This window comes from Coregonus lavaretus, assembly GCF_964263955.1.
Source record: "Coregonus lavaretus genome assembly, chromosome: 40".
Lineage (NCBI taxonomy): Eukaryota > Metazoa > Chordata > Actinopteri > Salmoniformes > Salmonidae > Coregonus > Coregonus lavaretus.
Genome location: NC_140027.1, coordinates 8,129,535 through 8,155,156, shown reverse-complemented (window position 1 = coordinate 8,155,156; position 25,622 = coordinate 8,129,535). Strand labels below are relative to the sequence as shown.

Sequence of the window (25,622 nt, the reverse complement as noted above, 5' to 3'; positions counted from 1 at the left end):
TTGGGTGCAAACAGAAGCCCCGACTCGCCACACAAAAACTGCTAACAAATCAAAAACAAAGGAAGCAGCGTCATTTAACACCCTTGACCATCACATTCATCTGCAGGCCATGCGGCTCCTCCGAAAAACACAGAGCTCTTTCTATTAGAGCACTTCCTGGCGCTACAGCGCTTCTTAAAGTAACCCTTTTGCGTGTGTTTTTAACATATCTTACATATAAACAAATACAAGTGTTGGTGGGGGGGTGTATGGAAAGAAGAGGGTTAAAAAAAAAAAGTATTTAATTCTTTCAACTTCATGCACGTCTAAACAGAGAGGATGACCAAAAACATAAAGCTTGAATTAGCGAGGGAAAAGGAGCGATACCGTATTATTACACAAATTACTCTGTATAAAATGCGTCCGTATGCAAAAAAGGGGAGTGCCCGAATCGGAGGCGCAATTCTCATTTACATATTGGCATTGATTTGGTTGACAAACAACCGAGTGCTGAGGGCACCTCCTGCCGCCCCCTCCCTCTCAATCTCACACACACACACACACACACACAATTGACAAGAGGAGCTTCCAGCTTCTCTTGCCTTTATTTTTTTCAAAAACTGTACATGTTTGCTGTTGTGTTCGTTCCTATGTGGCGGCGCTCAGTCGCACATCTCCTCTGGGATTTCATGGGGGTTGAGGATGCCGGGGACGGACATCTGCAGTTTGTGTTTCTCCTCCTGGGCCTGCCGCAGCGACGTCTCCCGCTCCTCCAGGAACAGGTCTGTGGTGTCCTCGCCAGCAAACTCCTGGACAGGGAGGAAAGAGAGGAAGTTGAGAGTTGAGTGTGAGGGACAAATATCACGTTAAAACAGTATCTACCGCGCTCCAGAGGTTTGACACCTTCTCAGACAGACACACAAGGGCCAGAGAGTTACTAAGCGTTTGCACCCGTGTGTGTAGCTACAAAACCGGAGTGACTCACCTTGATCTGCACCAAGAAGTCCCTCAGGTGCTCCTTGAAGGCGGGGATGTCCTGGTTCAAGCTGAACAGACCTGTTACAAACACCTTCACCTGGGCACTGGAATGGAGAGGAAAGTCAGGATCACAACACATTCACCTACCTACAGTAAGTATATCACTTTAGATCAACTAGTTATTGTCTGTAGTACAAGTGTATCCCCAACACCCATGTAAAAAGAGATGAGGCCCATGAACTACAGGTTCACTGTGGCAGCCATTTGAGCCAGTGCGGTCCATTGTAGAGGAAGCACCGAATTTGACAAGGCTGCAAACGAACACATCCCTATCTTAGTGTTCAGAGTGGAGCACATCAAATGTTTCATTTGAATTTACTTCACAGGGGCCCTCAGGGCAGCTAAAAAATAATGCAGATAGGCAGGCTGACAGACAAACTTACTCTTGTAGATGGGGGAAGGCAGTCTTGAGCAGGTTGGCCACATACTCCTGAACGTAGCCCTGGTTGTTCTGGCTGGCTGGGTTGAGGGCGGCGCTGATTTTACCCTCCTCCACCAGGTTGAACATGTATGCCAGGATGGACGCATGCATGGTTAGCCCTGGAGAAAAATCAAGCATATCATCAATTATACCCACACTTGTCTTGCACTCACCAATGGCACTGAAGCACATTGCCGTGTCCATCTGCCATGTCTGTGTTTGACTCTGCTGCGGTGACACCAAAGTGAAATAACCCCTTCAGGAATCAAACCACCTAGTGTATAACAAGGACTGATTCCTCGCCTGTACCAAACACTTATTACAGAACCATAGATGTTTCCGGTGATAGTTAACCGTCAACCAACAATCCCCACCACCCCCTCACCTGCTGTGTGCGAGGTATCTGTGACGACGGAAAATATGTGCTGGAGGATGTCACAGAAATAGGTCTGGTAGAAGCTCTGTGCGGCAGCCTCCTCCTGAGCCACGTTCTGCAGCAGGGTGTAAAGAATCTGCAGACCTGGAGGACATAACGAGACAGAGGGAGAGAGAGGATGCAGGGATGAGTGGCTTGATCACAATAATAAGCAGGGAGTATTCCACAATGTACCGTAAGGACTATTTCCCCACTCAGATTAAGCCTAGTTCTGGACTAAAAAGAAATTATCCATTGAAAAAAAAAAGCTTTAGTCCAGGATTAGTTAATCTGTGTCTGAAACGCCCATAATATTTCAAATGTAGAGGTAAGTGAACTGCATTTCACCTCAGAGGAGTTTGACGACCTCATTCACTAACGCTAAATTCCAATCTCGTGACAGTCATAGCATGTATGAATAGGTAGGTGAGGCCAAAGCATATGGAGGGTCTTACCAGTGTCTGCAACGTTCCTCATGGTGTGTTTGAAGGCCCAGATAATGGAGTCCAGCACCAGTTTGAACTGGGCCGGGGGTATAGAGAGGAAGGCCGGGAAGCACTGAGAGTTCACCGCTTGGAGGAGGTAGAAGAAATGGGTCCTATGCTCTGGGTACTCCTCAAAGTCCTAGAGAGAAAAAATGTTGGACAATGTCAGTGCAATGACTTTCTATAAGGAATAAAGACTGATAGGACTATATATACACAGACTTTATTTTAACTTTTTTCACACATACAATTACAAAAAGTATCCTGTGTTCAACAATACTTCAGTTTACAACCTTGCATTGGATAGACTTGACTAATTGTCTGTAGTACAAATTTATCCCCAACACCCATGCAAAAGGGATGCGAGGCCCATGAACTACAGGTTCACTGTGGCAGCCATTTTGGCCAGTGCGGTCCATTGTGGAGGAAGCACTGAATTTGACAAGGCTGCAAACTAACATATCTGTCTTTCTGTTAATGTTCCTTTGACATCATTTGCAGTCTATAAGAGCCAGCTATGAATATTAACAAATTAATAGATTACAGTATAGTCCTATAATAGTATAGTGAAGGAAACATCTATGAAACATACTTTATTGATCATGTTCAAAGTGCACTCGAAGACGGCATCGAAGATCTTGGGAATCTCCCCGGTGATGTGTCCGCCCAGCTTATTGACGATGGTCGCCATGGTGCTGAGCACCTCGGGCTCTCTGGCTGCGGGGACGTTGCGCTGGTAGTCGATGAGTACGGCCTCCAGCAGGGGCGGGACAAAGTTCTCCCCCACCTGTAGAACCACGGAACATGGTAGAACGTGACCAGTTAATACAGAGACATTCAATCTAACATTAAAGCAAACTGTCAGATAACTAAGGGCTTGGGGCTCCACTGGGGGTAGTAGTGGTTCAATTCATTGGCACCATAGTTTAGAGGAGGAACTGACAGGCAAATGCTATATATTTGTCTGTAATGTGAGCTATTCTCTGCCTTTTCAACCTGTAAATAGTTAAATAGTTTCAATGGCATGATTCTTCTGGATAAGGTTGGTGGCCAAGGATTTATAAAATAGAAAAGAAAAACATTTTTTGGGGGGGCTGTGTGGAGTGTAAGCTAGTCCAGATAGGCAGTTGTATCTTCCTGGTTGTCTTTCTGCCTCCCGTTACTCTATGGTGTGGTTTAGACAGGCTATCTATGGTCTGAGAGATGCCCGCTCTGATCCCACCATTACATTTAGATTTTAAGAGGATCTATAGGAGAACCACTGGTCAACAGCATTCCCTATAGGCTGTGACTCTAGATCTGATTAAGACAGGACAGACTCACCATTTGTGGGTCGTTAGAGCGGCTGACCCAACCTGAGATCAGCTTGAGCGTTTCTCTCTTCACCGTCCTCATGCTCCGGATCAGGGGCTGCTTGGTCACCATCTCTCCTAGCAGGACAATAGAGAGCGTTAGTTAGCTAACATAGGGTTTAGCATGGAGCAAGCATGGGGGTAGCATGGAGCAAGCATGGAGCAAGCATGGGGGTAGCATGGAGCAAGCATGTGGGTAGTAGCAGCATGGAGGTAGCATGAAATCTCCAACTTCAGTGCGTTCAAGACAACTGGGAACTCTGGAGGAAAAAAAACGAGCTCCGACTGAGAAAAATCGTTGTGAACGGTCATCCAACTCAGAATTCAGGCCTCTTTCTAGAGCTCCGACTTTCCGACCTGAAGATCACTGACGTCATGATTTGACCTCGTATTTTCAGAGTTCCCAGTTGTCTTGAAGGCACCATTAGAGACTGGGCCTATAGTTCTGTGACTGATGCTGCAGCCCGAGTTAGGCACATACACACACCAAGACAAGCAGAGCACCTCAGGCATACAAGAGTCTGACAGACCCACACACACACACACACACCAAGACAAACAAGCACCTCCGGCACACAGATCAGATAGACCAAAGACAGAGTAGACACACCACTGACAGACTTGGCACGCACACACACGTCTCACCGTTGGTCTGGATGGCAGAGGAGATGTTCTCACTCAGACACTTGTAGACGTTGAGCATGTCCAGGTAGATGCGTCCCAGCTGCACCACGAAGGGGTGTCCCACGGCCTTGCAGGCCCGCACGTTGGTCTTCAGGATGCTGCCCAGCTGACGCACTGTCTCCGCATCCTTCAGGATGTCCACATTCTGGGGGAGAGAGAGCGTTAACAAGTCAGTTAAAATGCTTTAAACGCATTTTCGGACAATATATTGTAAGTCGCTCTGCATAGCGTTTTACTAAAGTGTAAAAAGATAAGGCTTTGCCAGTTGCTATTTATACAAATACAAAAATGGGGAAGAAAAGCACTGGAAATGATGACAAATGTTGCTGATAAAACTACAAGGGCATCTAAGACTGTGTGGGTATTTCTCTATGGCACAGTGGTACAAGGTGGGTGACAGTGTTGTTTGGGTTGTGTTGCATCCGTACAATGTAAAATGCTTTGAAACAAAGATTTACAAATACAATCCCATAGTAGAGTGTGACTCACCTTGGTTGCCTGTTGGATGATGCTGTCCCACACCTGGTTGGGTAGAAGCATGTACTTCTCTATAAGGTGCTCCTGCACAGCCTGGTCCGTCTGGGCCCCAATCATGTAACCCACCGCTTCGTAGAACGTGTGCACCTGAATGGGGGGAGGGGAGGAGATATGAGGTTGATCATGGTAATATGATAACATTTGCTGCTTCATAGCCAACTCCAGCAATTTCACGTCTGTGACAACTGGAAACAGGGTGCTACCTGAACTTCGCTAATAGCAACACTGGTTTCCATTTGAATATGTTTTTCAACTACTACTGTATTTTACTCATAGTTTTGGTTGTTTTCAGGGACCTGTAGCTCAACTGTGTTACGGCTAATCTTGGTGTATCTGTACCTGTTGGGGCTGGAGGTCACAGATGATGGTGTTGATGTTGTTGAGGATCTCGTCGATGAAGGGCATCACCTCACCCACCTGCACCTGGACAAAGTGGCGCCGGCACTTCTGGGCGATCTTGATGAAGGTGTCGCACGCCATGTCCTGCACGCCGTCGTGGGTCTCTGCCGGGAACAATTACATTCAAATAAAATGTTCAATAAAATAAAACACTGTTGGGGCGTGTTCACTTGGGCACACCGAAGCAAAACTTTATTTTAGTGTTTCTTAATGGACCAGTCCAGGTAGTCCCTCCCTGTTTCAGTTGGTTTTCTTCTGTCTAGTGCCAAATGAACACAGCCCTGGTATTTTGCATGGATGCAAAATCACACCAAGGAAATCAATTCACACAAACACGACACTGAAAACAGTATCCTGTATCTTTTTGAGTTATGCAAGTGGTGGCCTGAATGAAGTTGCTTACCGTGCATGAACTCAAAGAGCTTGTTGACGACAGTCTTGAGGAACTTCCAGTGGGCTCGGAGGAAGCGTGGGTACTGGCCCACGATGTACATGATGTTTGAGGCGATGATGGCCTTGTTGTCCTTCCCCCTCTTCTGCTCACAGAGGCCCAGCAGGTCCTGGAGACATGATGGGAAAACGACACAGTTGGTCAATAACACAGAAACACAGCTCAGTACATCCTGACAGTCACCCTCTACAACAGCAGAGTTGGGGCCAATTCCATTGTAAGTCTTGTCAGGTGACTTGGACGTGGAATTTCTCCATAAGAATGTCCTTCAATTCTTTTTTTTAGTTGCCAAATGTCAGTTCTATCAAATCACTCCAAGTACCCACTGTTCTGAGTCCTCTGCGTAGACATAGCCCTGTCACTCTCCGCCCCTCATGACACAGGCTCGACACGCACAGTCGGACTGCAACGCCTCAAGGGGCAGGCCATTCAATTTCTGAACAGTAAGGGGAACATTTATGGTCTAACAGAACACAGACCTTGACAACTAAGACCAGCAACTATGTGTGTATTTTACACTTTAAAGACCGTAGCTACCTGTGAAGGTGCAATGTGTGTATGTGTGTCTGCGTGTGCACTGTGTCCATTACACAGACCTTGATGACGGTGACCAGGAACCTCTTCTCGTCCTCCTCGTGCATGGCCCCGCTGATGGAGCCGATGGCCCAGCATAGCGTGTTCAGGTTCCTCCACGACCACTCTGTCCCGTTCACCTGGTTGTGCAGCTTCTCCGTCATGATGCGCTCCGTGTCCGCATAGTCTAAATGGGTCAGGTAGACTGGGGGGGGGGGGGGGGAGAGAGAGAGAGAGAGAGAGAGAGAGAGAGAGAGAGAGAGAGAGAGAGAGAGAGAGAGAGAGAGAGAGAGAGAGTTATGCTAGTCACAGAGCGAGGGAGTGTGTGCAAAGTGCCCTATGTTATAGACAGCGAAGAAAAGTGTGTGAGAGATGTGTACTGAGATGTGTGTTTGAGTGTCACTGATAGAGCGATCAATTGTGGAAAGTACATTTGACAAAGGAAAAGATTGAGCAATTGTGCTTGACATTGCAGACTAGAGAATGGACGTGTGTGTGTGAGAGAGAGAGATGTTCAGACTCTCCTGGGCCATGCACTCACCCAGTGTCTCTCTCATGTTCTTATAGAGGTTGATTGAGTCTGTGTCCTTCATAAACTCTCGGACCACCTCTCCCTGGTCGTTCTCCACCACCAGCACCTCCTCTGGCTTGGCCATCCGGCTCACCATCAGCGTACGCACCTGTGTTACCGGGCAGACAACATGCCAGAGACTATTAATGGACAATCTAAAAGTAATCCTATCGTATCACAGACAGACACCATGGTGAGGCAGGGACTGTCAATAAGAAACACAGTAGAACATAAAGGTTGTGTTCAGTTGGGAGAAAATGGTTTGAAGTGGTGGGAACTACATGAACATGTCCGATTGTAACACATTTTTGTTGTCTTTTGTAGATTGCTTTGCTACGGTGTGCCCTATGACACGACCCTGGAGGACATTGGTTTGGGGGAACCCATCAGTCTGTCTCTGAGTGTTACTCCTCACCTTTGAGAGCACGGGCAGGTAGAGGTGCCGGCGGGGGGGCACGTCAAAGTGCTGGCTCCCAGAGAGCAGGGGGGAGGTGGAGGTGGAGAAGGGGCTCTCCCTGTAGAGCTCGGCCGCCAGGTGGTTCCAGTACTCTAGACAGATCTTAAAGATCTCTGTCTCCTCCACCTCAGACACCAGCAGCATGTAGTGCAGAGCCTGGAGGGGAGAGGGTGATTAGAACAGAAGGTAAGGAGAATGTTGAGGATTGGGGGGTTCGGTCCATTTCAATGGTGTGTGACTTGAGGATGAAAACATAAAGGGAAAATTGGTACAGAAAATAATTGTTATAATAATGAAATGCAGATACAGATAATAGTATTTGAGGTCAAAGGTAATATTGTTCTGGCTGCAGTACAGGTTAGATTGGCGGAGAACGAGGGGGTATGTGAAATGTTAATACGTGACTTTTATTAATGAATGTGATTGATTCATGTGTTTTCCCCCAAAAACACATAGGAACAGTATCTCTGCTGTTATTGTCCAGTATTCATGGCATTAACGTTACCTCCATGAGTGTCTCCCTAAGGTTGGGCCTCTTCTCGATGAGCTGTCCATGCTCTTTGAGGAAGGTGCAGAGGAACAGGCTGAGGTTCTGGATGAAGTTCTGCTCGTCGTCCTTGCCGTTGGAATACGCCAGGCGGATGTTGGTATTCAGGGGGAGCATCTAACACAAAGAGAGTGATTGGGGAAAATACAAATTATTTTATGCATCAATTAGTGTTAATTCACACATGATTTTTTTTTATGTAAAAATGTTTGCTAACTTCTTAATAGTTCTTATGATGCCTGTTAAAACACAGAGTCGTCACATATGGTATCCAGTATCCTGTTTAAAAAAATATATGTAACCAATCGGTTTGTCCTGGTCCATCATTTGGGACCACTGCTCCAATAGAGTTTTGACAGTAGGCTTAACTGGCCAGCAGATGGCGCTATGCGTACCAGTTTTAGCCGACATGGTGTGTACCTGTTTGAGCTGACATGGTGCGTACCTGTTTGAGCTGACACATGGTGAGCGTAAAGAGGTTGACAAACTGCTCCTCGTACTGGTTGACGCTCACGCCGGCGATCTCCGTCAGACACTTCAGCGTCACGTTGCGGAACATGGGCACGTTCAAGAACTGGGAACAGACGAGAAGAAAAAGAGGTTAGTCAACAGGGTCGTATTCACTAGGCACCAATCAGAAGAAAACTGACTGAAACAAAGAGGGACTAATTAAACATGTCCAATAAGAAAAAGTGTTAGACCGAAGTTGAGGACACAACAGTTCACCTGACAAGACTGAATCCAAACATTACACTGTTGATTTATGTGCTTTTTACATTTACTGTACTTTGCTACATTTGCTGATAACGAAATCTGAAAATACTCTGGATACATTAAGTAACATGATAATAATTGTCCTGTAAAATGTGGGGTAGGTGCAACATAAAACAAAACAATTCCAAGGGTTTGAGTGAGAGGACTAACGGGTGTCTCCAAGTGGCCACACACCTCTCAAAGAAGAGTCTTCCAACTATAAGGCACTTTTTTTTTGCTCTCCTAGCCGTGCTGTTGAGGAACTAGAGCAAGCACACTTGTAGTTCAGTCTTGAACACAATCCTGCATCCCCCCCATCGCACAATTACTATTGTGGTTTACGCAATCCAATAACACCCCATTATAAATCTCAATCTGGGTCAAGTGGGCATGATTTGAAAGCTTGTTCTATTGCCAACATAACTAGCTAAGTTATAAAATCTGATTTTATGAGTGTTTGGCTTGCTTGTATGACATCAAAGTGGTATTTATTATAATCCTCATGTCTCATCTTTCAAAATACATAGTAATCTTAATATACAGCATTTCCCTCACTCAGACAACCAAAAAATCTAAAGTTGCCCAATTACCTGGAGGGATGGGGGCAACTTCTTGTCGCGCACGGTGCTCAAGTTCAGAACAGCTGTCAGTCAAAACCTATACAGTGCTGTGAAGTGCAGAGCCAGAGCTCTGACGTCATGTATAGCATGTTACTGTACATCCACTGCCGTTCCAATTTAGGCACTTATTAGTGGCCAAATCTAACATTTTCAGCCCGTATACAGGTACAAGTGTATGAACGTTTGCAGCAGACCAAGTCAACGAAGCAACAAGGAGCAAATGTCTCAACCGTTCACTATATTGTTCCTCCGGTTCTTACGCACTTGCAAGCAAAACCAATGCAAGTGCGCCTTTGTGAGAGGATGCCTATAGTTAAACTGCTGTTCCGAGTTTCCACAAGCCGGTATTGCAAAATCACATCAAAAACACCACTAAATTGCAGAGAGAGATGTTTCAATGGAACCGAGAAGTAGTAATAAGCTGATACTTAGTCATCTAATTTTCAGTATGGGGACAGGTGCAAGTGAGTCATCCGGAGTTGAGTTACCTTGTACACCAGAGTGCTGATCAATTTGGTCTCAAATATGTACCCCAGGGGGATCCAGTTCAGGAAACGCAGGAGAGTTTCAAGTGTGGCTTGGACCAGAGGGGCATTCTGGGAGTTTTCCTGCAGAAACATTTGGCATATAACATGTGTTGGGTATTCAACATGTGTGAATGTGTTTTTCCAAAGTCAATTTCATATCAAGACAGTTTAGAATCCCTGAGCCATTTGCTTACCATGACAAACTGGCAGAGCTGGAATATTTGCGAGAATTCATTGCACATGCTGAAAAAATAAAATAAAACAATCATTACTAAATAGCATTTCAGTGTACAATTCCATCTTATCTACCCATGCCTTCAAATAATGTGTTGATAAAAATGGCACAATGCATTTGCCATGAAGAGACGGGTAATGATACCAACCACTAATACTCAGGGAAACAGACTCTTTGCAATACACAGTACATCTCCAAGCAGCCAAAGCATTTATTGTATAAATAAGCATTTAAATGTACTGTGTACACTACATTGTATCCTGTGCATTTGACAAACATTTAAGTTATTAGGTAGCTGGATAGGAGATGTTATGTACCTGTCCTTCAGGTGCTTGGCCTTGACCTGGGTCATCTGTCCGCTGGAGAAGTCAAACACCTCCTCGCTGAGCAGCTTGAGGATGATCATGTTGTTCTGACACAGGCTCTCGCTGGTGCGGCTGGCACCCACGATGTCACTGATGAAGGTGGGCCAGTGTTTGGGCCACTCCTGCTTCAGGATCTACACAAGCAGATGAGACACGTTGAGTTTGATTGTTTCGGTTTTTACCATTTGTAACGACAGGACAGACGTGTGTATGTGTTTCTAAAGTTATTTTTTTCTCTTTTTTTTTTTTTTACCTGTACGAGGATCATGTTGAGTTTTGCAATGTACACTCCATCTTTCTGAAACACAGATGAAAAATGCAGATGAAATTTGGGAACGAGTACAGAATTTCAACCATTGCAGTGAGAACAGAGTCAAACAAACACAGGAAAGACTCTTTACCTCCACATTTGCGGCATCAGATGAGGTCTTGATAATCAGACCAACGACATACTTCTTTATTCCTGAAAACATGAGGAAATGTTCATGACTCAACATTGTCAAAGATCAAATGTTTTTGTCTGCATAACACAATACATTAGCAAGATACGTAGTCTAGCCATGTTGCTATTCCATTATCTTAATGTTGCTGTTCATTTGCAAGGTTGGTGTCTCACGCATGGCCCTAATATTGTTGTGTTATTCCTAACAGCCTATCCAGCAGGTGTTACCTTCACATTGATTTCTGGGGAGAATCTTCCAGCGTGTTTTGATCACAGTCTCCAGAATTTGCAGTGCATAGTACTGGAATGGAGAGGGAGAGGCTTAGACTACCAGGATAGGCATATGACTCACAACTGTATCTCATTTCCACTAATAAGACAGATCTTGTATCTTTGATATACATTGGATAAAATACATCAAAAGCTGACAAATGTAATAAACAAGATCTATGCATCTCTATGGATCCAACTGGACTGCCAATGCCTGGCTGTAATGATATGCTTTTCAATGTTGGCTTATAACTTCCTCCTGGTTTAGAGGATGAAAACCGATCACTGGGAATGCATCACTGGCACGCATACTTTAGTCTTCATGTTCTGAGAAAACTCCAGGATGGTGTCGACTCGTGTCCATGCATCTGGGTGATCCTTCAGGTTGGTCAGCACCTCCTGTGCCATGCGTTGCTGTGGAAGACAAGGAGAGAGAAACTGTTCTGCGATCTGTGTGGCTTTAAAAGGTGTAATCCGCAGTTGAAACAATAAAGTAGGAACCCCGCCTCTGTTTTTGTTAAAAGGGATGGAGAAATGTAAACATTCAAATTCATAGACAGAGCAATGGATGCAAGGACTGACCTTCCATTATATGAACATGATAGTTTTAACCATGTTCAGGCTATACAGTGTTTGTTTACGTTTACATTGTTTACAAACATGGGAGTAAAATACGTTTAGATTATGCTACGCCACGCCCACGGACGTTAGTTTCTTCACCACAATGAGTCTGGAAATCTATTCTAGAGCGTAGGTTTGGTCCCAGAAACCAAAGGGTTGGCCCAGAGCGTTTGAAAATGCGTAATTGGCTTTGATACTCAAAGCCAATTAGAGATTATCCAATCACTGATGACTTTGTTTTTGTACAACACCCCTGATTTTGAAGTCACCACAAACGGCCTCAATGATGGCAGTCTCAGACTGAAGTATGTGGCAACGATAGAGCAGCAGGAGGGCAAAGTGCAGCTCTCACCTGTGATCCGACATCATAGTACATGGAGTTGACTACATTGTCCAGCAGATTGATGTCCAGCTTTTGACTGAAGTCTAGCAGCTGTCTTGCTGCATGATCTGCCAACATTGTCATGTTTGCTGGCATAGAGCTCTAGGAATGGAGGGGTGAAGGGAAACATGAGAACAAATGACAGAACTTAACTACAGACATACAAATATAAATAAAACCTAACCAAAAGACCAAAACAAATGGCTGATTACATATATGCCACTGTCCAAATATATTATTTTCGCCACCTACATTGCTACCTCTGGCTACACCCACCCACATGTAACAACAATGGCGAAATATTGAGTATGACTAAAATTGCGAAATCACTCGCAAGCCTGTAAACTTGAATAGACTGGGCAACAGCGACACCATGGACCACAAGTGGTACTTAAGGCGCGTTCAAGTGTTAGTCGGAACTAGGAAACTCGAAAATGTCCGACATGCTAACTGGTTGTAGTTATACACGTGCAGCGTTCAACCACTTCCAAGTCGGAAATGTCCGAGTTTTCTAGTTCCGACAAGCACATGAACGCGGCAATATAGCAACCCCTCCCTCCATACAGCAATTCAACAGTGCTGCTATGGCTAGTTGATCACGTTAGCGTGCTTGCTAACGTTACTGTTTAACTTAGCGTTTACTATTGTTAGCTAACGTTTCCTCTATTGTGTATCCAAATTAATTACATGTCTAGATTAACTGATCAAATTTGACACAGGTCTATTGATTTTTTATTAACTAGCTAGCTTATCGCATAAACTAACGTCTGGTTAATGTAGCCATGTTAAGCTTGTAAGAGAATCAATTAAAATTAAGAGACTTGACTCACTCGTATTAACAAAATATTAAGTAATGTTCACAATTCTAGATAGCTATCAAGCTAGTGTGGATATAACAGCCAGCTAGCTAGCCAGCTAACACTAGTTAGCCAGCTAGCTATTAGCATTAGCTAACGTTAGCTATCATACCACCCAAACTCAAGAGATTCCACCCATTTAGCTAGCTAACCACCTAGCTACCAAACTTACCTTGTTTATTTAGTCTTTCCGCTGTAATGAAATAAAAAACGATTTTTGCTCTTATTTTAAAACTCTCGTCTGGCTGGATGTCAGGCTATCTCATGGCACACGTTCCAGTGTGTTTGACATTCGCTAGCTAGCGTCCTGGCTAATTAGCTAGCCAAATGATTGATGTCCTGCTAGCACTGATAGCACGCCGTTAGCTGTATGTCCCGCCACTGAAGCGAAGTTTCAGTATGATAATGTACATTTAGAAATTTACCATATACCAAATAAATGTCCACGGACTAGTCTAGAAGTATCTTAGTAATGATGAAGTCGTTGCTGACGGCGAGAACTATTATCAAGTTAGCCTGCTAATGCACAAGTCAATCACTTAGCTTCCCTTGGCTAGCTAGCTAACAATTTACGGAGTCACACGTATTGCGTTATTCCGGTTCATAATCACAAAATAAAAGAATCTTGAGTTTATTATTGGTTCTATTCGTATATAATGTTTGATAGCAGGGCTTTGTAAGAGCGTGTAAGCCAGCTCTTCCTCTCATCTCATGCTTCGAACCCAAGACCGGTTGAAACCGGTTAAGACTGGGATATTCCATCTAGGTTTTTCGGCCCATGGCGCCGCGTAAAATTTGGACTATGTGCACGCCCTTGAGGGATCCGATTGGTTTGTCATAAAACTGTTCAAGGGTTGTCCTGTTATTTTACGGGCTGACGATGCTGTCAATCAAAATGAACATCCTTCCTTCAGGACGCACGCGGCTGTGTTTTTCCTTGGTCTGGGGGGTCCACACACCCCAAAACATATATCAATTTTGGTTGGTACATTATGATTTATTGCCACATTTTTTATGAAAACTAGAACAGAAATCTAAATATCCCATAATGTACATGAAATACATAACACCTTTATGTTCCCCAATGTTACGTATATATGCGATGATTTAAAAAAAATATGATCCTGAAATATATTGCAAATGTTAGGCTACATATATTTTGTCACAAAACATTGACAAATAAGTGACTAAAGAAAGTGTATCAAAAGTAAGTGGTCACAGTATTGTATTTCCTGCATAGTAGCATATCACAAGACAAAGAATACCCTAAACTGTTCAATGTGACAATTTTTATAACCATAGCCTACTACTACAACTGACTTTGGTCTGTGTCTCACACTAAATTGTTTTTGCAAAAAAATAATGTAATAAACATGAAATTAACCAATTTTATTTACAAATTTCACATTATGTATGTATATAGATATCCTACAATACATTTAGCCTTTTTTATAATAGAAGCATCTCTACCACTGTGTGTCTGTGTTGTAGACGTTTGTGCACACGGTAGTACTGCCTACCTGTGAGAAAATGCACTCCTTTGACTTTTCAGTCATCCTCATCACTTTTCTTGTCTGCTATTGCTGTGTTTTTTCCCCCATCACTCTCTGACTTCTGACTGTTTCGGCTGTGCTGGCCGCTTCTATAGCTTGGGCTGCTCTGGGAACTCTTGGGCCTTTTGATGATGTCACTCCCTTCATTCTTTTCATCTTCCAGGGGTAAGTAATGCTCACTGGCATCTGAGTAATGGTCATCGTCATCTGAGTAATGGTCATCTGAGTTATCTCCATCATCTGAATAACGCCCAATGTCCTCCCTCTCCCGCCCTGCTTCATCATGGCCTCCATCCTCATCTTCCTCTTTTTTGGACTTTAATTCATCTTTCTCAGCCTCCTGCTCTCCTTCCTGTTCTTGGTCAGCAAAGCTGTCTTCATAATCGTCTGGGTAGTCATCCTGGAAGACCATGTTGTAAATAGCCGGTGTATCTGTCTCATCCTTTTCACTGAGAAAACAAAATTAATAAACACTTAACACAAAAAAGATAAACTCTTAAACCACGGTATTGTTGAATACTCGTTTCTGATTGGCTTGAATGGCATTCTAGAGTGTGCATTATTTCAGCAAGGTAGAATTCAATAGCTTTAGTTCATTCTTACATGTTCTATGTTTGAGCTGCTTTTGAACGCAAAAGTCGAATTGAAAACATTATTGGCATTGTTGAATTCTTTTTTTATGATAGCAAGCTAGGGTGTGTTCGTAAATTCAATATGGATTGCCAGAGTGCGCTCTGGGCGTTCGTCAATTCAGAGCGTTGTCAGATTGTGTGTTCGTCAATTCAGAGCGTTTCGCTCTCGGAGCGTTCAGAGCGCACACCTGGACGCTCTGGCCAAGGAGCGTTCTGACCTCACAACCGCAGTCAAGCACCCAACTGGCTAAAGTTAGCTAGCTACTTCCAGACACAAATGAGAGAACACCTCACTCTGACCATTTTACTCGCCCTAGCAGAGCTGGTTAGGCTGTTTTCATGTTACCCAGATCGTTGGTGACTGTAACTGTGCTGCTGGCAACAATTTCATGACGTTTTTGACACCGGCCATATTCCACCCGTGTTGAGCGTTCGTAAATGCATCAATTATTCTGCGCTTAAACTGATGTTTTGGCTAGCTAAACAAGCAAGTATGTTTGATTGGTTACCAAGGCAACTACTGTAGCTAGCTAGTAAATGTGTTAAATTATAGCCATGGTATAAAAGGGATAATAAACTCGGGGCTCTATGCGTTCTCTGGGAAATAATGCACACCTTCCACGTCATTCATTATTTTCCAAAGAATGCATAACCCCTCATTGATTATCCCTTACACATGGCTCAACTACTTTGAAATAATATTTATATTGATTATTGTTGGGATCTATTTTCTTATAATTAGATGTGGTGCCTAGCTTAAAAAGAATACATTAATGATTAAACATAATAGGTTTGTGCTGTACTGATATAGATTGTTTAACATAACAAGCTGTGACTAATGTGAGGAACAGTTAGGGGGGAGGCTGAGATATACTTGTGACACACACACACACTGCCTCTTTGTTAAACCGCTCAAGGACATGTGTATTGCAACAATGAAGAAGAGGAAACTATGTCTGAGGGTTGCTGACTCTCGAGACAAGTTGCAAAAAACAACTAATGCCCGGCAACAGTGAAGCGCCAAGGGCCTGGGACCAGCCTGTGCGCCAACGATAGGCTGAGTAAGTTTAAACCACGCTCAGCCTCTACTCTGACAGGCCCCATTTGAACGGGAACTATCTCTGTCAGAGTATTAAAAGAGGTGTTACAGTGAACCCGTATATACGAAAATTGCATTTACCATATTTATTCGCTTGACTAATTATATTAATAAAAAAGCTGAGAATATATTCAGTGACTTAGTGTTAAATTCTGTTCTGATACCAGATTCGAATTACGCAACTTAACATTATGAGGAACTTTCCGACTGTGTTAAATATGTTATGTATTATATGTCTATTCACTATTTATCACCATCGAAGACTATAATACTGAAAACAAGATCTAAGACCACAGCACAGGTGGTGAAGTAGGCCTAAAACATGTTTGCAATGTGATACTGTATTGTCTTTGTAGAGATTTTGACTAATGAAGTATTAATGTATCATTCACTGTCATTGAGCCAGAAGTCTACCTTTGTTTGGAGTCACTGGAGAAAGAGGTCCTGCATGCAGATTCTTGGCCACCTGGCCACTGGGACTTGGGCACCTTGCCACTGACAAAGTCCTCACTCAGTCCACAGCCTCGCAGGGTGTCTGTGTAGCGCTTCTCTGCAGCGTGTTTGGCATTCATCTGTCAACAGACAGAAGTGAAAAATAGCATACACCATGACCAGTGATGGGAAAATAGTTTATATATTTATTGTGTGAATGAGTGGTGTGAGGAGATGAGGAAAGGAAGCCACTTATAACTACTGAAATGCAACCCATGTCATGTCACTCCACAACTCACACGTGTGTGTGGGCCGTTTCAGGCTCACCTGTGCGACCTGCTCCAACAGCAGAGGCCTCCCCTTCACTCTCTCCTGGATCTCCCTCATCTCTTCCTTGTACTCCTTCCTCCGCTGAAAGTCCTGCTTCCTGTTTGAAAACACACAGGCAACCTTTCACCCCAGTGATCCTACAACCCTCAGTCCTACAATAACCCTCAACCCTAACCTATTCAACAAAAACATCACTTTTACAACGGCAGCTTACTGTTACTGATATGCAAATCATTCCTAAACAATTACGTGAAACTAAAATTGGGATAAGGAACAAAAGGGTATCCACACATTAGTATGTTTTTTATGTATTTTATAAAACAATGAAGAGATCCATCCATATTATTCAAAATAATATCCTAGAAAAAGAGTCACAATTGAGACTATTGAGGCAATGTTCCGTTCAGTCTTTAGGTTTGCAATTCCACTCATTATTTTCATATGAAAAGACCCAGACATCAGATAGATCAATTGTTGGGGGGGGGGGGCTGTGGAGTGGGTGCTCGTACTGGTCTCAGGTGGGGTGAGTTTCTTGGTTGCTACAAGTATAATTGTAATGTTATGGGTACCTGAACTGCTTGAGCTTGGACTGGTTGGTCTGGGAGAGGGGCACGTGAGCGTCGTTGGCTTGGGCGCACTTCGAGACCACCTTTGCGAGCTTCTTCACTCTCTGCTTCTGCCTCTCACTCCATCTCTCCTCCTCTTCCTCTGCCTTCTTTCTCTGCTCAAGCACCTTTCTATTCAAGGAGGCAAGGCAGTCATCGATGACAGGAAGGCATGGGTGGAGGAAGGACTTTGTCAAAAGGGAAAATAAATGCCAAGGGCACTAGAAGTAGGACTAGGGGGGTAATAATGTCAAGAGGTTGGGCATTTGCTTGTTTTGGAGCTGGGAGTGTATAGGATGTCCATAGGGTATAGGAAGTCCACAGGATTCAACAGACAAGGGTTTCAACTTTTAGAACATAACTATTCCCAAAAAGAGCAACTAAAGGTCTTCTGAAGCTCTGACTAGCTGGTCTAAAAAGGAGACGCCAATTGCTATTCTATGTGGGTAGTACCTCACGGCCTCTTGGCGTTTTTTGCTGGCATCGGTGACTTTGGCAGGCAGCTGTTCCAGACTGCCTGAGAGGGAGGAGCAGAGGCTAGAGTTGTGTGAGCGGACAGGCCCAGCTGTGCTGACATAAGGCCAGCGCTTGGCCCGGGGACTCATCTGCTCCTTCTCGATGTCGGCCAGGATGCGTTCGCGGTGCGAGGGGATCTGTGACGTCCGGAGCTGAAACGGCTTGCACGTCGTCAAAGGCTTCACGTCGCGCCGGCTCTCCAGCTGCTTCTTGAACCTCCTGTAGCTGGCGTCGAAGTCGGGCACCTCCGGGTTTATCTTGGGCCTGTAAGGGGCGCTGTTGTCATCCTCGGATCCAGCGGTGTCCCCCCTGGCTTCATCCTTGGCCCGCTTCCTTTCGCTGAGGTGGCGTGCCAGCATGCTGGGGGGCATTGAGGCGCTGTGGAGCAGCTCCTGAGCCCTCATCTGCATCTTGATGGCACGGTACAGCTGCTCCTCCTTCAGTTGCTCGCCCGACGCCGCCTCGTACACCGCCTTGGGCACGGGCTTGGCCCTGAATGGTCGGACTCTCTCCTGGCTGATTGGCTGGAGGTTGCGGAGCTGCTCCTCTCTCTGCTCCCTCTTGAGACGTTCGCGTTCCAGGAAACTGAAGGGCCGCTGGGTGGAGCACAGACGCTGCTGCTCGCGCTCGCGCATGGCCCGCCGCGCCTCGTCGCGTTCGTGGAGCTCCTCGTAGAGGGGCAGGCGCACGTGGGCGGGCACGGAGCTGGCACGGAATTTGTGCTGGCACTCGGTCAGCTCCTCCAGCTGCTTCCGCAGGGCTGCGTTCTCCAGCTCGATCTCTGACCGTGTCTTGACACCTTTTTGGCGCTTCTGGTTCTCCCGCAGCGTCATGTGGAATGGCTTGGGGACGGTCACTCTGGGTTTCCAAGGCTCGTGTTTGACATCTTTGCGCCCTTGCTTCCGGTCCTTACCCTTGATGCCTTTCTTGTGGCCCCCAATGAGACTCTGGAGGGAGGATGTGGACGGGTGGCGCTGGCGAGGCGACAGCTTGAAGTCCTGCCACATGTTCTTGATGTGCTCTTTGGGGGAAGACTGCAGACCCTTCTCCACATTGTTGTCGACAGCACCTTCCTCGTCAGATGTGTCTGACAGCCCAGAGCCCCTCCTCAGTTCCAGAGCTGAGTGGGCCTTCCTCAGACGCCTCACGGGCATGGGGCTGATCTTCAAGTACGATCTGGTGAACGAACAAAGACTTTGCACCATTAGAATATTCATTGACATGTTAAAAATGGTAGACGCTGAGTACAGTACACCCTCCAGGAGCAGAAATAATCTACCCTATCTATCTTGGTGGTTAATTAAGAAAAACAACAAATTCCAAGCAAGAGCAACAACACACCTGTGTGCCTGTGCCCCCTTCACGTTTTCTGAGGGTGGTGCGCCTTTGAGCTCCAGCTTCTTGCGGTACATGCCCTCTAGCTCGGCCATGGTGCGGAGGTGGGCCCTCTTCAGCTCCTCCAGCTTGCGGTAGTACTCCTCGTTGGAGAAGTAGAACTCACGCAGGTCGATGTGGTCCCCCGTCACTCGGTAGTCTTTGATCATCAGCGGGCTACCCTTCCCGGGGGCATCCCCATCACCGTACTCAGACCCCGAGTCGTCATACTGCAGCTGAAAAGTTAAAGAAAGTCATGAGGAAAATGAAGCAACAAAAAACATTTATGTTGTGCACGGATTGTGGAGCATGTGTCTGTGGAATCCATTCCATACAAATAATAAATGTAGCCTACAAAGGACACTATTGGTCAGTAAGCTATTGGAAGCAAAGGGTATAGGATTGTGTCTGCAAGGAAGAAAGAGCCTTTCACCTGTATTTCTATGACTTTCAGATATTTCTTGAAGGGGTGGCCCAATATGTGTTAATATGCCAAATGTATGGAAGTGTATCATCATACATCAGATTAGAACATCAACAAATCTAAGAGTAGTACTGATGACTGGACATATTGTAGATGGTTAAGGCATAGGCCTAATATGAAGTGTGTAGAGTAGAGCATAATATGAGATGGCTACTTGAGGCCTAAGCTCATTATCCCCAGCTCTGTGGGTTTGGATGACCTATCCATATGGTCACGCTCAGAAGGTGGGTGATAATGGAAGGAGTGGGTGTTCAACTGTTACACTAGCTGCTCTGCCTCCAACCATCTCCATCTTTTTTGTTCAGGTGATGAATGGATGAGATCAAATCATACATTTACAAATATTAAGAAAATAAGTCTAAAGCTTGGACAAGCAATTCTAACGAGCATCCTACTGATTACAGTACAAGCCAGATCAAAATGAATGTACTTTATAAATAAAAAACAATTTGGAGATGCCCAGATGTAGGGCAGATCCTTGTCCAGTGAGGAAAACAAAATGGGATTTGAAATAATGTTGTCCAAAGGAAATTAAGCATTTAGGATTACTGGCACTGTGACATCAGTGTAATCTAGTAAAGGAGGCAAGCCAAAAATAGGCCAGTAATAAATTATGCAGGTCAAATCCCCTCCCACAGAGGCAGGTTGACCTGAAAACAGTAAAATCTCAGTAGTAACATTTGAGAACAACATACATTTTATGAGAATCCACCGACATAAGTAAATGCTTGACCTGAATTCTCCCAATCTTTACCATAAGTCTGACATTAAAGATAATATTAATTCATGGAATCTCCACTTAATTTACATCACTATCCAGTGTCATAGGATTGTATAGGCTATAAGTTAGGCCTACTTACATCAATTTAGATGTTCGGTAGCAATGTATGATCAATATGTTTTATGAATAGGCCATCTAGCAGATCAATGAGGGAGGACCAAAGAATTAGCCTATTTTGGAATTTAGAACCATGAATGTAAAAGAAAAAAAACATGTAGGGTTTCTATGTGCAACTGGTGTTCCATTCCTCTCCAGATCAACATAATGAATGAGGGTATAACATTGATCTATTGGTTAGTGGGATGAATGACATCTTGGCAAGTGTTGGATGGTGCTCCAGTCCTCTGTCCACCAGTATGATGTATTTCATCCAATAATTTCAGATTATTTCTTGATTGTTTTGCTCAGTTTTCAAATACAAAACTAATCTGCCGATATTTTACCTCTTTTTCGTAGTCTCTATTGTGAATATGACCAGCTGCTGACGAATATGGAAGGGCTCGCTGCCTTTCGTACAACGCCAACGGAGCCTTGGTGTGTGGGTCTACCGGCGTTTTCAAACAGGAGGTAACCAGGACGTTAGCGCGATGTGCATTCGCCATTGTTTCCCCTGTTTCTGCTTTATTTGTCAAAGTTTAATTTAGTAGAGACTCTACAACTACTTGGCAAACGCTATCAAAAGCACAGAAGGCGCTCTCCCGAGCAACAGCGTCGCGTGGTTGTGAAGGAAGTGACTAGCTGTTTCAGGAAGTGAAGAGTTAACGGACCAACATGGCCAGCCAGTTGCCTCAAACTACACTGAAGAAAAATATCAACGCAACATATTAAGTGTTGGTCCCATGTTTAATGAGCTGAAATAAAAGTTCCCAGAAATTTTCCATATGCACAAAGAGCTTATTTCGCTCAAATTTTGTGCACAAATTTGTTTACATCCCTGTTAGTGACCATTTCTCCTTTGCGAAGAAATGGATCCACCTCACTGGTGTGGCATATCAAGAAACTGATTAAACAGCATGATCATTACAAAGGTGCAACTTGCGTTGGGGACAATAAAAGACCACTCTAAAATGTGCCGTTTTATCACAACACAATGACATAGATGTCTCAAGTTTTGAGGGAGCGTGCAACTGGCATGCTGACTGCATGTCCACCAGAGCTGTTGCCAGAGAAATTATTGTTCATTTCTATGCCATAAACCGCCTCCAACAGAGAATTTAGCAGTATGTCCAAACACAGACTACGAGTATGGCGTCATGTGGGCGAGCAGTTTGCTGACGTCAACGTTGTGAACAGAGTGCTGGTGGGGTTATGGTATGGGCAGGCATAAGCTATGGACAATGAACACAATTACATTTTACAGATGGCAATTTGAATGCACAGATACCGTGAAGAGATCCTAGAGGCCCATTGTCGTGCCTTTCATCCGCCACCATCACCTCATATTTGAGCATGTTAATGCACAGCCCCATGTCAAAAGGATCTGTACACAATTTTTGGAAGCGGAAAATGTTCCAGTTCTTCCATGGCCTGCATACTCACCAGACATGTCACCCATTGAGCATGTTTGGGATGCTCTGGATCGACAGCGTATTCCAGTTCCCGCCAATATCCATCAACTTTCGCACAGCCATTGAAGAGGTGTGGGACAACATTCCATAATTAGCTAGTTAATTTATTTCAATTGACTGATTTCCTTATATGAACTAACTCACTCAAATCTTTTGAAATTGTTGCATTTATACTTTTGTTCAGTATACATGCAACATTCAAGTTTTAGCAGTAGCTTTAAAATGCTCCCGTAATTTCCCCACCAGATTATTCATGCCAAAAACATGGCATTTCTTAATCCTAACACTTTATTCAATTTCTAAATTGATAACTTTCAGTCTAAGGTTTTTATAGGCATAAAATAAACTAAGGTTGAGCGCATGACCCACAGATTGATTTATGTACTTAACTGGCTAACAGTAGCTACTAAGGGTAAATTATAACCTACATTTATTTTTGTTTTGTTGTTACAAACTGGTAACCAGAGACGTTCAAGGGAATTCGGGACATGGGTGACTAGTTAACGTTAGCTTGGCGCTCCCTGTGTTTCGTGCCGTGGGAGGAGGGGTTGGTTCGTTGGCAGAGAGCAATGGCTAGCTAGTATGCTAACTATTCTAGCTAACTAACTGGCTGAATAAGTTGACGAAGTACTCACTCAAACTGTCAAAACTAACCCAAAACTTTACACAATGTTAGACACGGACACAAATGATCTGTTTGGCGTGTTAACACACTGGTGGTTTGTTGTAACCGAGTATTGGTGCTAAACCGTGTTATTGGAGGCTGGCATGCTAGTTGCTATGGCGTCATAGGATTCGGTGCCCTGGACGGTTTTCACGAAGGAATACTGTACCACGTTAGCTAGCTGAATAAACTAAGTTAGAGTCTATTCCTAGAAAACATTGAACCGCTGTAGTTTACAACAATTATAATTTCTAAAGTGGAAGTTGGGAAAGTTATATTTGAGTGTTTCAGTGAAACGTAAGTGAGGGAGGCCCCGCTCTCTCGCTTTCCCAGATGTTTAGTTCATTTCATTCCGATCTCCTTTGCATTATTGTAGCCTTTTTCTGTAGCCTGTCAACTATGTGTCTGTCTATCCCTGTTCCCTTAGAGAGTTCATCAATGAGCTTGACAAGTTCCTTTCCTGAGGATGGCTCACCCCACACAGTTCTGGGTGACTTTAACCTCCCTACGTCTGCCTTTGACTCATTTCTCTCTGCCTCCTTCTTTCCACTCCTTTCCTCTTTTGACCTCACCCTCTCACTGTCCTCCCCTACACACAAGGCAGGCAATAAGCTTGACCTCATCTTTACTAGATGCTGTTCTTCTACTAATCTCACTGCAACTCCCCTCCAAGTCTCCGACCACTACTTTGTATCCTTTTCTCTCTCGCTCTCCTCCAACACTACTCACTCTGCCCCTACTCTGATGGCAATGTGCCGTCGCAACCTTCGCCCTCTCTCTCCTGCTACTCTCTCCTCTTCCATCCTATCATCTCTTCCCTCTGCTAAATCCTTCTCCCTCCGATCTCCTGATTCTGCCTCCTCAACCCTCCTCTCCTCCCTTTCTGCATCTTTTAACTTTCTATGTCCCCTATCCTCCCGGCCGGCTCGGTCCTCCCCTCCTGCTCTGTGGCTTGACGACTCATTGCGAGCTCACAGAAGAGGGCTCCGGGCAGCCGAGCGTAAATGGAGGAAAACTAGACTCCCTCCTCTCTACATTCTCTTCCTCTGTTTCCGCTGCTAAAGCCACTTTCTACCACTCTAAATTTCAAGCCTCTGCCTCTAACCCTAGGAAGCTCTTTGCCACCTTCTCCTCCCTGCTGAATCCTCCTCCTCCTCCCTCTATGTGGATGACTTCGTCAACCATTTTGAAAAGGTTGACGACATCCGATCCTCATTTATTAAGTCAAATGACACCCTGCTCACACTACCCTACCCTACGCTTTGACTTTTCTCCCCTCTCTTTCCAGATGAAATCTTGCGACTTGTGACGGCCGGCCACCCAACAACCTGCCCGCTTGACCCTATCCCCTCCCCTCTTCTCCAGACCATTTCCGGAAACCTTCTCCCTTACCTCACCTCGCTCATCAACTCATCCTTGACCGCTGGCCATGTCCCTTCCGTCTTCAAGAGAGCGAGAGTTGCACCCCTTCTCAAAAATCCTACACTCGATCCCTCCGATGTCAACAGCTACAGACCAGTATCAGTCAGGTTTCAAGACTGGTCATTCAACTGAGACTGCTCTTCTCTGTCACGGAGGCTCTCCTCTGCTCTTATCCTTCTAGACCTATCCGCTGCCTTTGATACTGTGAACCATCAGATCCTCCTCTCCACCCTCTCCGAGTTGGGCATCTCCGGCGCTGCTCACTCTTGGATTGCGTCCTAACAGGTCGCTCCTACCAGGTGGCGTGGCGAGAATCTGTATCCGCACCACGTGCTCTCACCACTGATGTCCCCCAGGGCTCAGTTCTAGGCCCTCTCCTATTCTCTCTATACACCAAGTCACTTGGCTCGGTCATATCCTCACATGGTCTCTCCTATCATTGCTACGCAGACGACAATTCATTTTCTCCTTTCCCTCTTCTGATAACCAGGTGGCGAATCGCATCTCTGCATGTCTGGCAGACATATCAGTGTGGATGTCAGATCACCACCTCAAGCTGAACCTTGGCAAGATGGAGCTGCTCTTCCTCCCGGGGAAGGACTGCCCACTCTGATCACGCCATCACGGTTGACAATTCCATTGTATCCTCCTCCCAGAGTGCAAAGAACCTTGGCGTGACCCTGGACAACACCCTGTCGTTCTCCGCTAACATCAAAGCAGTGACCCGATCCTGTAGGTTCATGCTCTACAACATTCGCAGAGTACGACCCTACCTTACACAGGAAGCGGCACAGGTCCTAATCCAGGCACTTGTCATCTCCCGTCTGGATTACTGCAACTCGCTGTTGGCTGGGCTCCCTGCCTGTGCCATTAAATCCCTACAATTTATCCAGAACGCTGCAGCCCGTCTGGTGTTCAACCTTCCAAGTTCTCTCATGTCACCCCGCTCCTCCGCACACGCCACTGGCTTCCAGTTGAGGCTCGCATCTACTACAAGACCATGGTGCTTGCCTACGGAGCTGTGAGGGGAACGGCACCTCCTTACCTTCAGGCTCTGATCAGACCCTACACCCAAACAAGTGCACTACCTCTGGCCTGCTAGCTCCCCTACGGAAGCACAGTTCCCGCTCAGCCCAGTCAAAGCTATTCGCTGCTCTGGCACCCCAATGGTGGAACAAGCT

At 45.1% G+C, this 25,622-nt stretch overlaps 2 protein-coding genes across 2 annotated transcripts; both read right to left on the bottom strand.

The window, feature by feature from the left end:
• Positions 1-546: 546 nt before the first annotated feature.
• LOC311113658 (exportin-1-like) lies at positions 547-13,731 on the bottom strand. The gene is made up of 25 exons (XM_084156934.1): positions 13,154-13,731; positions 12,095-12,226; positions 11,434-11,535; positions 11,080-11,152; positions 10,811-10,872; positions 10,663-10,707; positions 10,362-10,543; positions 10,004-10,052; positions 9,771-9,890; positions 8,355-8,483; positions 7,868-8,026; positions 7,321-7,518; positions 6,876-7,014; positions 6,358-6,539; positions 5,714-5,870; positions 5,251-5,414; positions 4,864-4,998; positions 4,336-4,519; positions 3,662-3,768; positions 2,931-3,125; positions 2,309-2,477; positions 1,824-1,958; positions 1,401-1,557; positions 965-1,061; positions 547-788 (listed from the first exon to the last, which is right to left on the bottom strand). Exons 2-25 carry the CDS (start codon positions 12,218-12,220, stop codon positions 642-644), a joined length of 3,213 nt encoding a protein of 1,070 aa, XP_084013060.1. The 5' UTR covers positions 12,221-12,226; positions 13,154-13,731; the 3' UTR covers positions 547-641.
• Positions 13,732-14,529: 798 nt separating this feature from the next.
• LOC311113375 (protein FAM161A-like) lies at positions 14,530-21,389 on the bottom strand (the record flags this gene model as incomplete). The annotated part of the gene is made up of 7 exons (XM_084156583.1): positions 14,530-14,983; positions 16,680-16,837; positions 17,025-17,124; positions 17,597-17,764; positions 18,086-19,324; positions 19,490-19,758; positions 21,231-21,389. The coding sequence occupies 7 exons, from the start codon at positions 21,387-21,389 to the stop codon at positions 14,530-14,532; spliced, it is 2,547 nt and encodes an 848-aa protein (XP_084012709.1).
• Positions 21,390-25,622: the final 4,233 nt, after the last annotated feature.

Excerpts from the sequence above, each read along its gene's own strand:
- LOC311113658 (XM_084156934.1), bottom strand. The coding sequence starts at position 12,220 with ATGCCAGCAAACATGACAATGTTGGCAGATCATGCAGCAAGACAGCTG. Across the intron at positions 10,544-10,662 it reads TCAACATGATCCTCGTACAG|ATCCTGAAGCAGGAGTGGCC; the intron begins GTAAAAAAAAAA and ends CTGCTTGTGTAG. Across the intron at positions 9,891-10,003 it reads AGCTCTGCCAGTTTGTCATG|GAAAACTCCCAGAATGCCCC; the intron begins GTAAGCAAATGG and ends ATGTTTCTGCAG.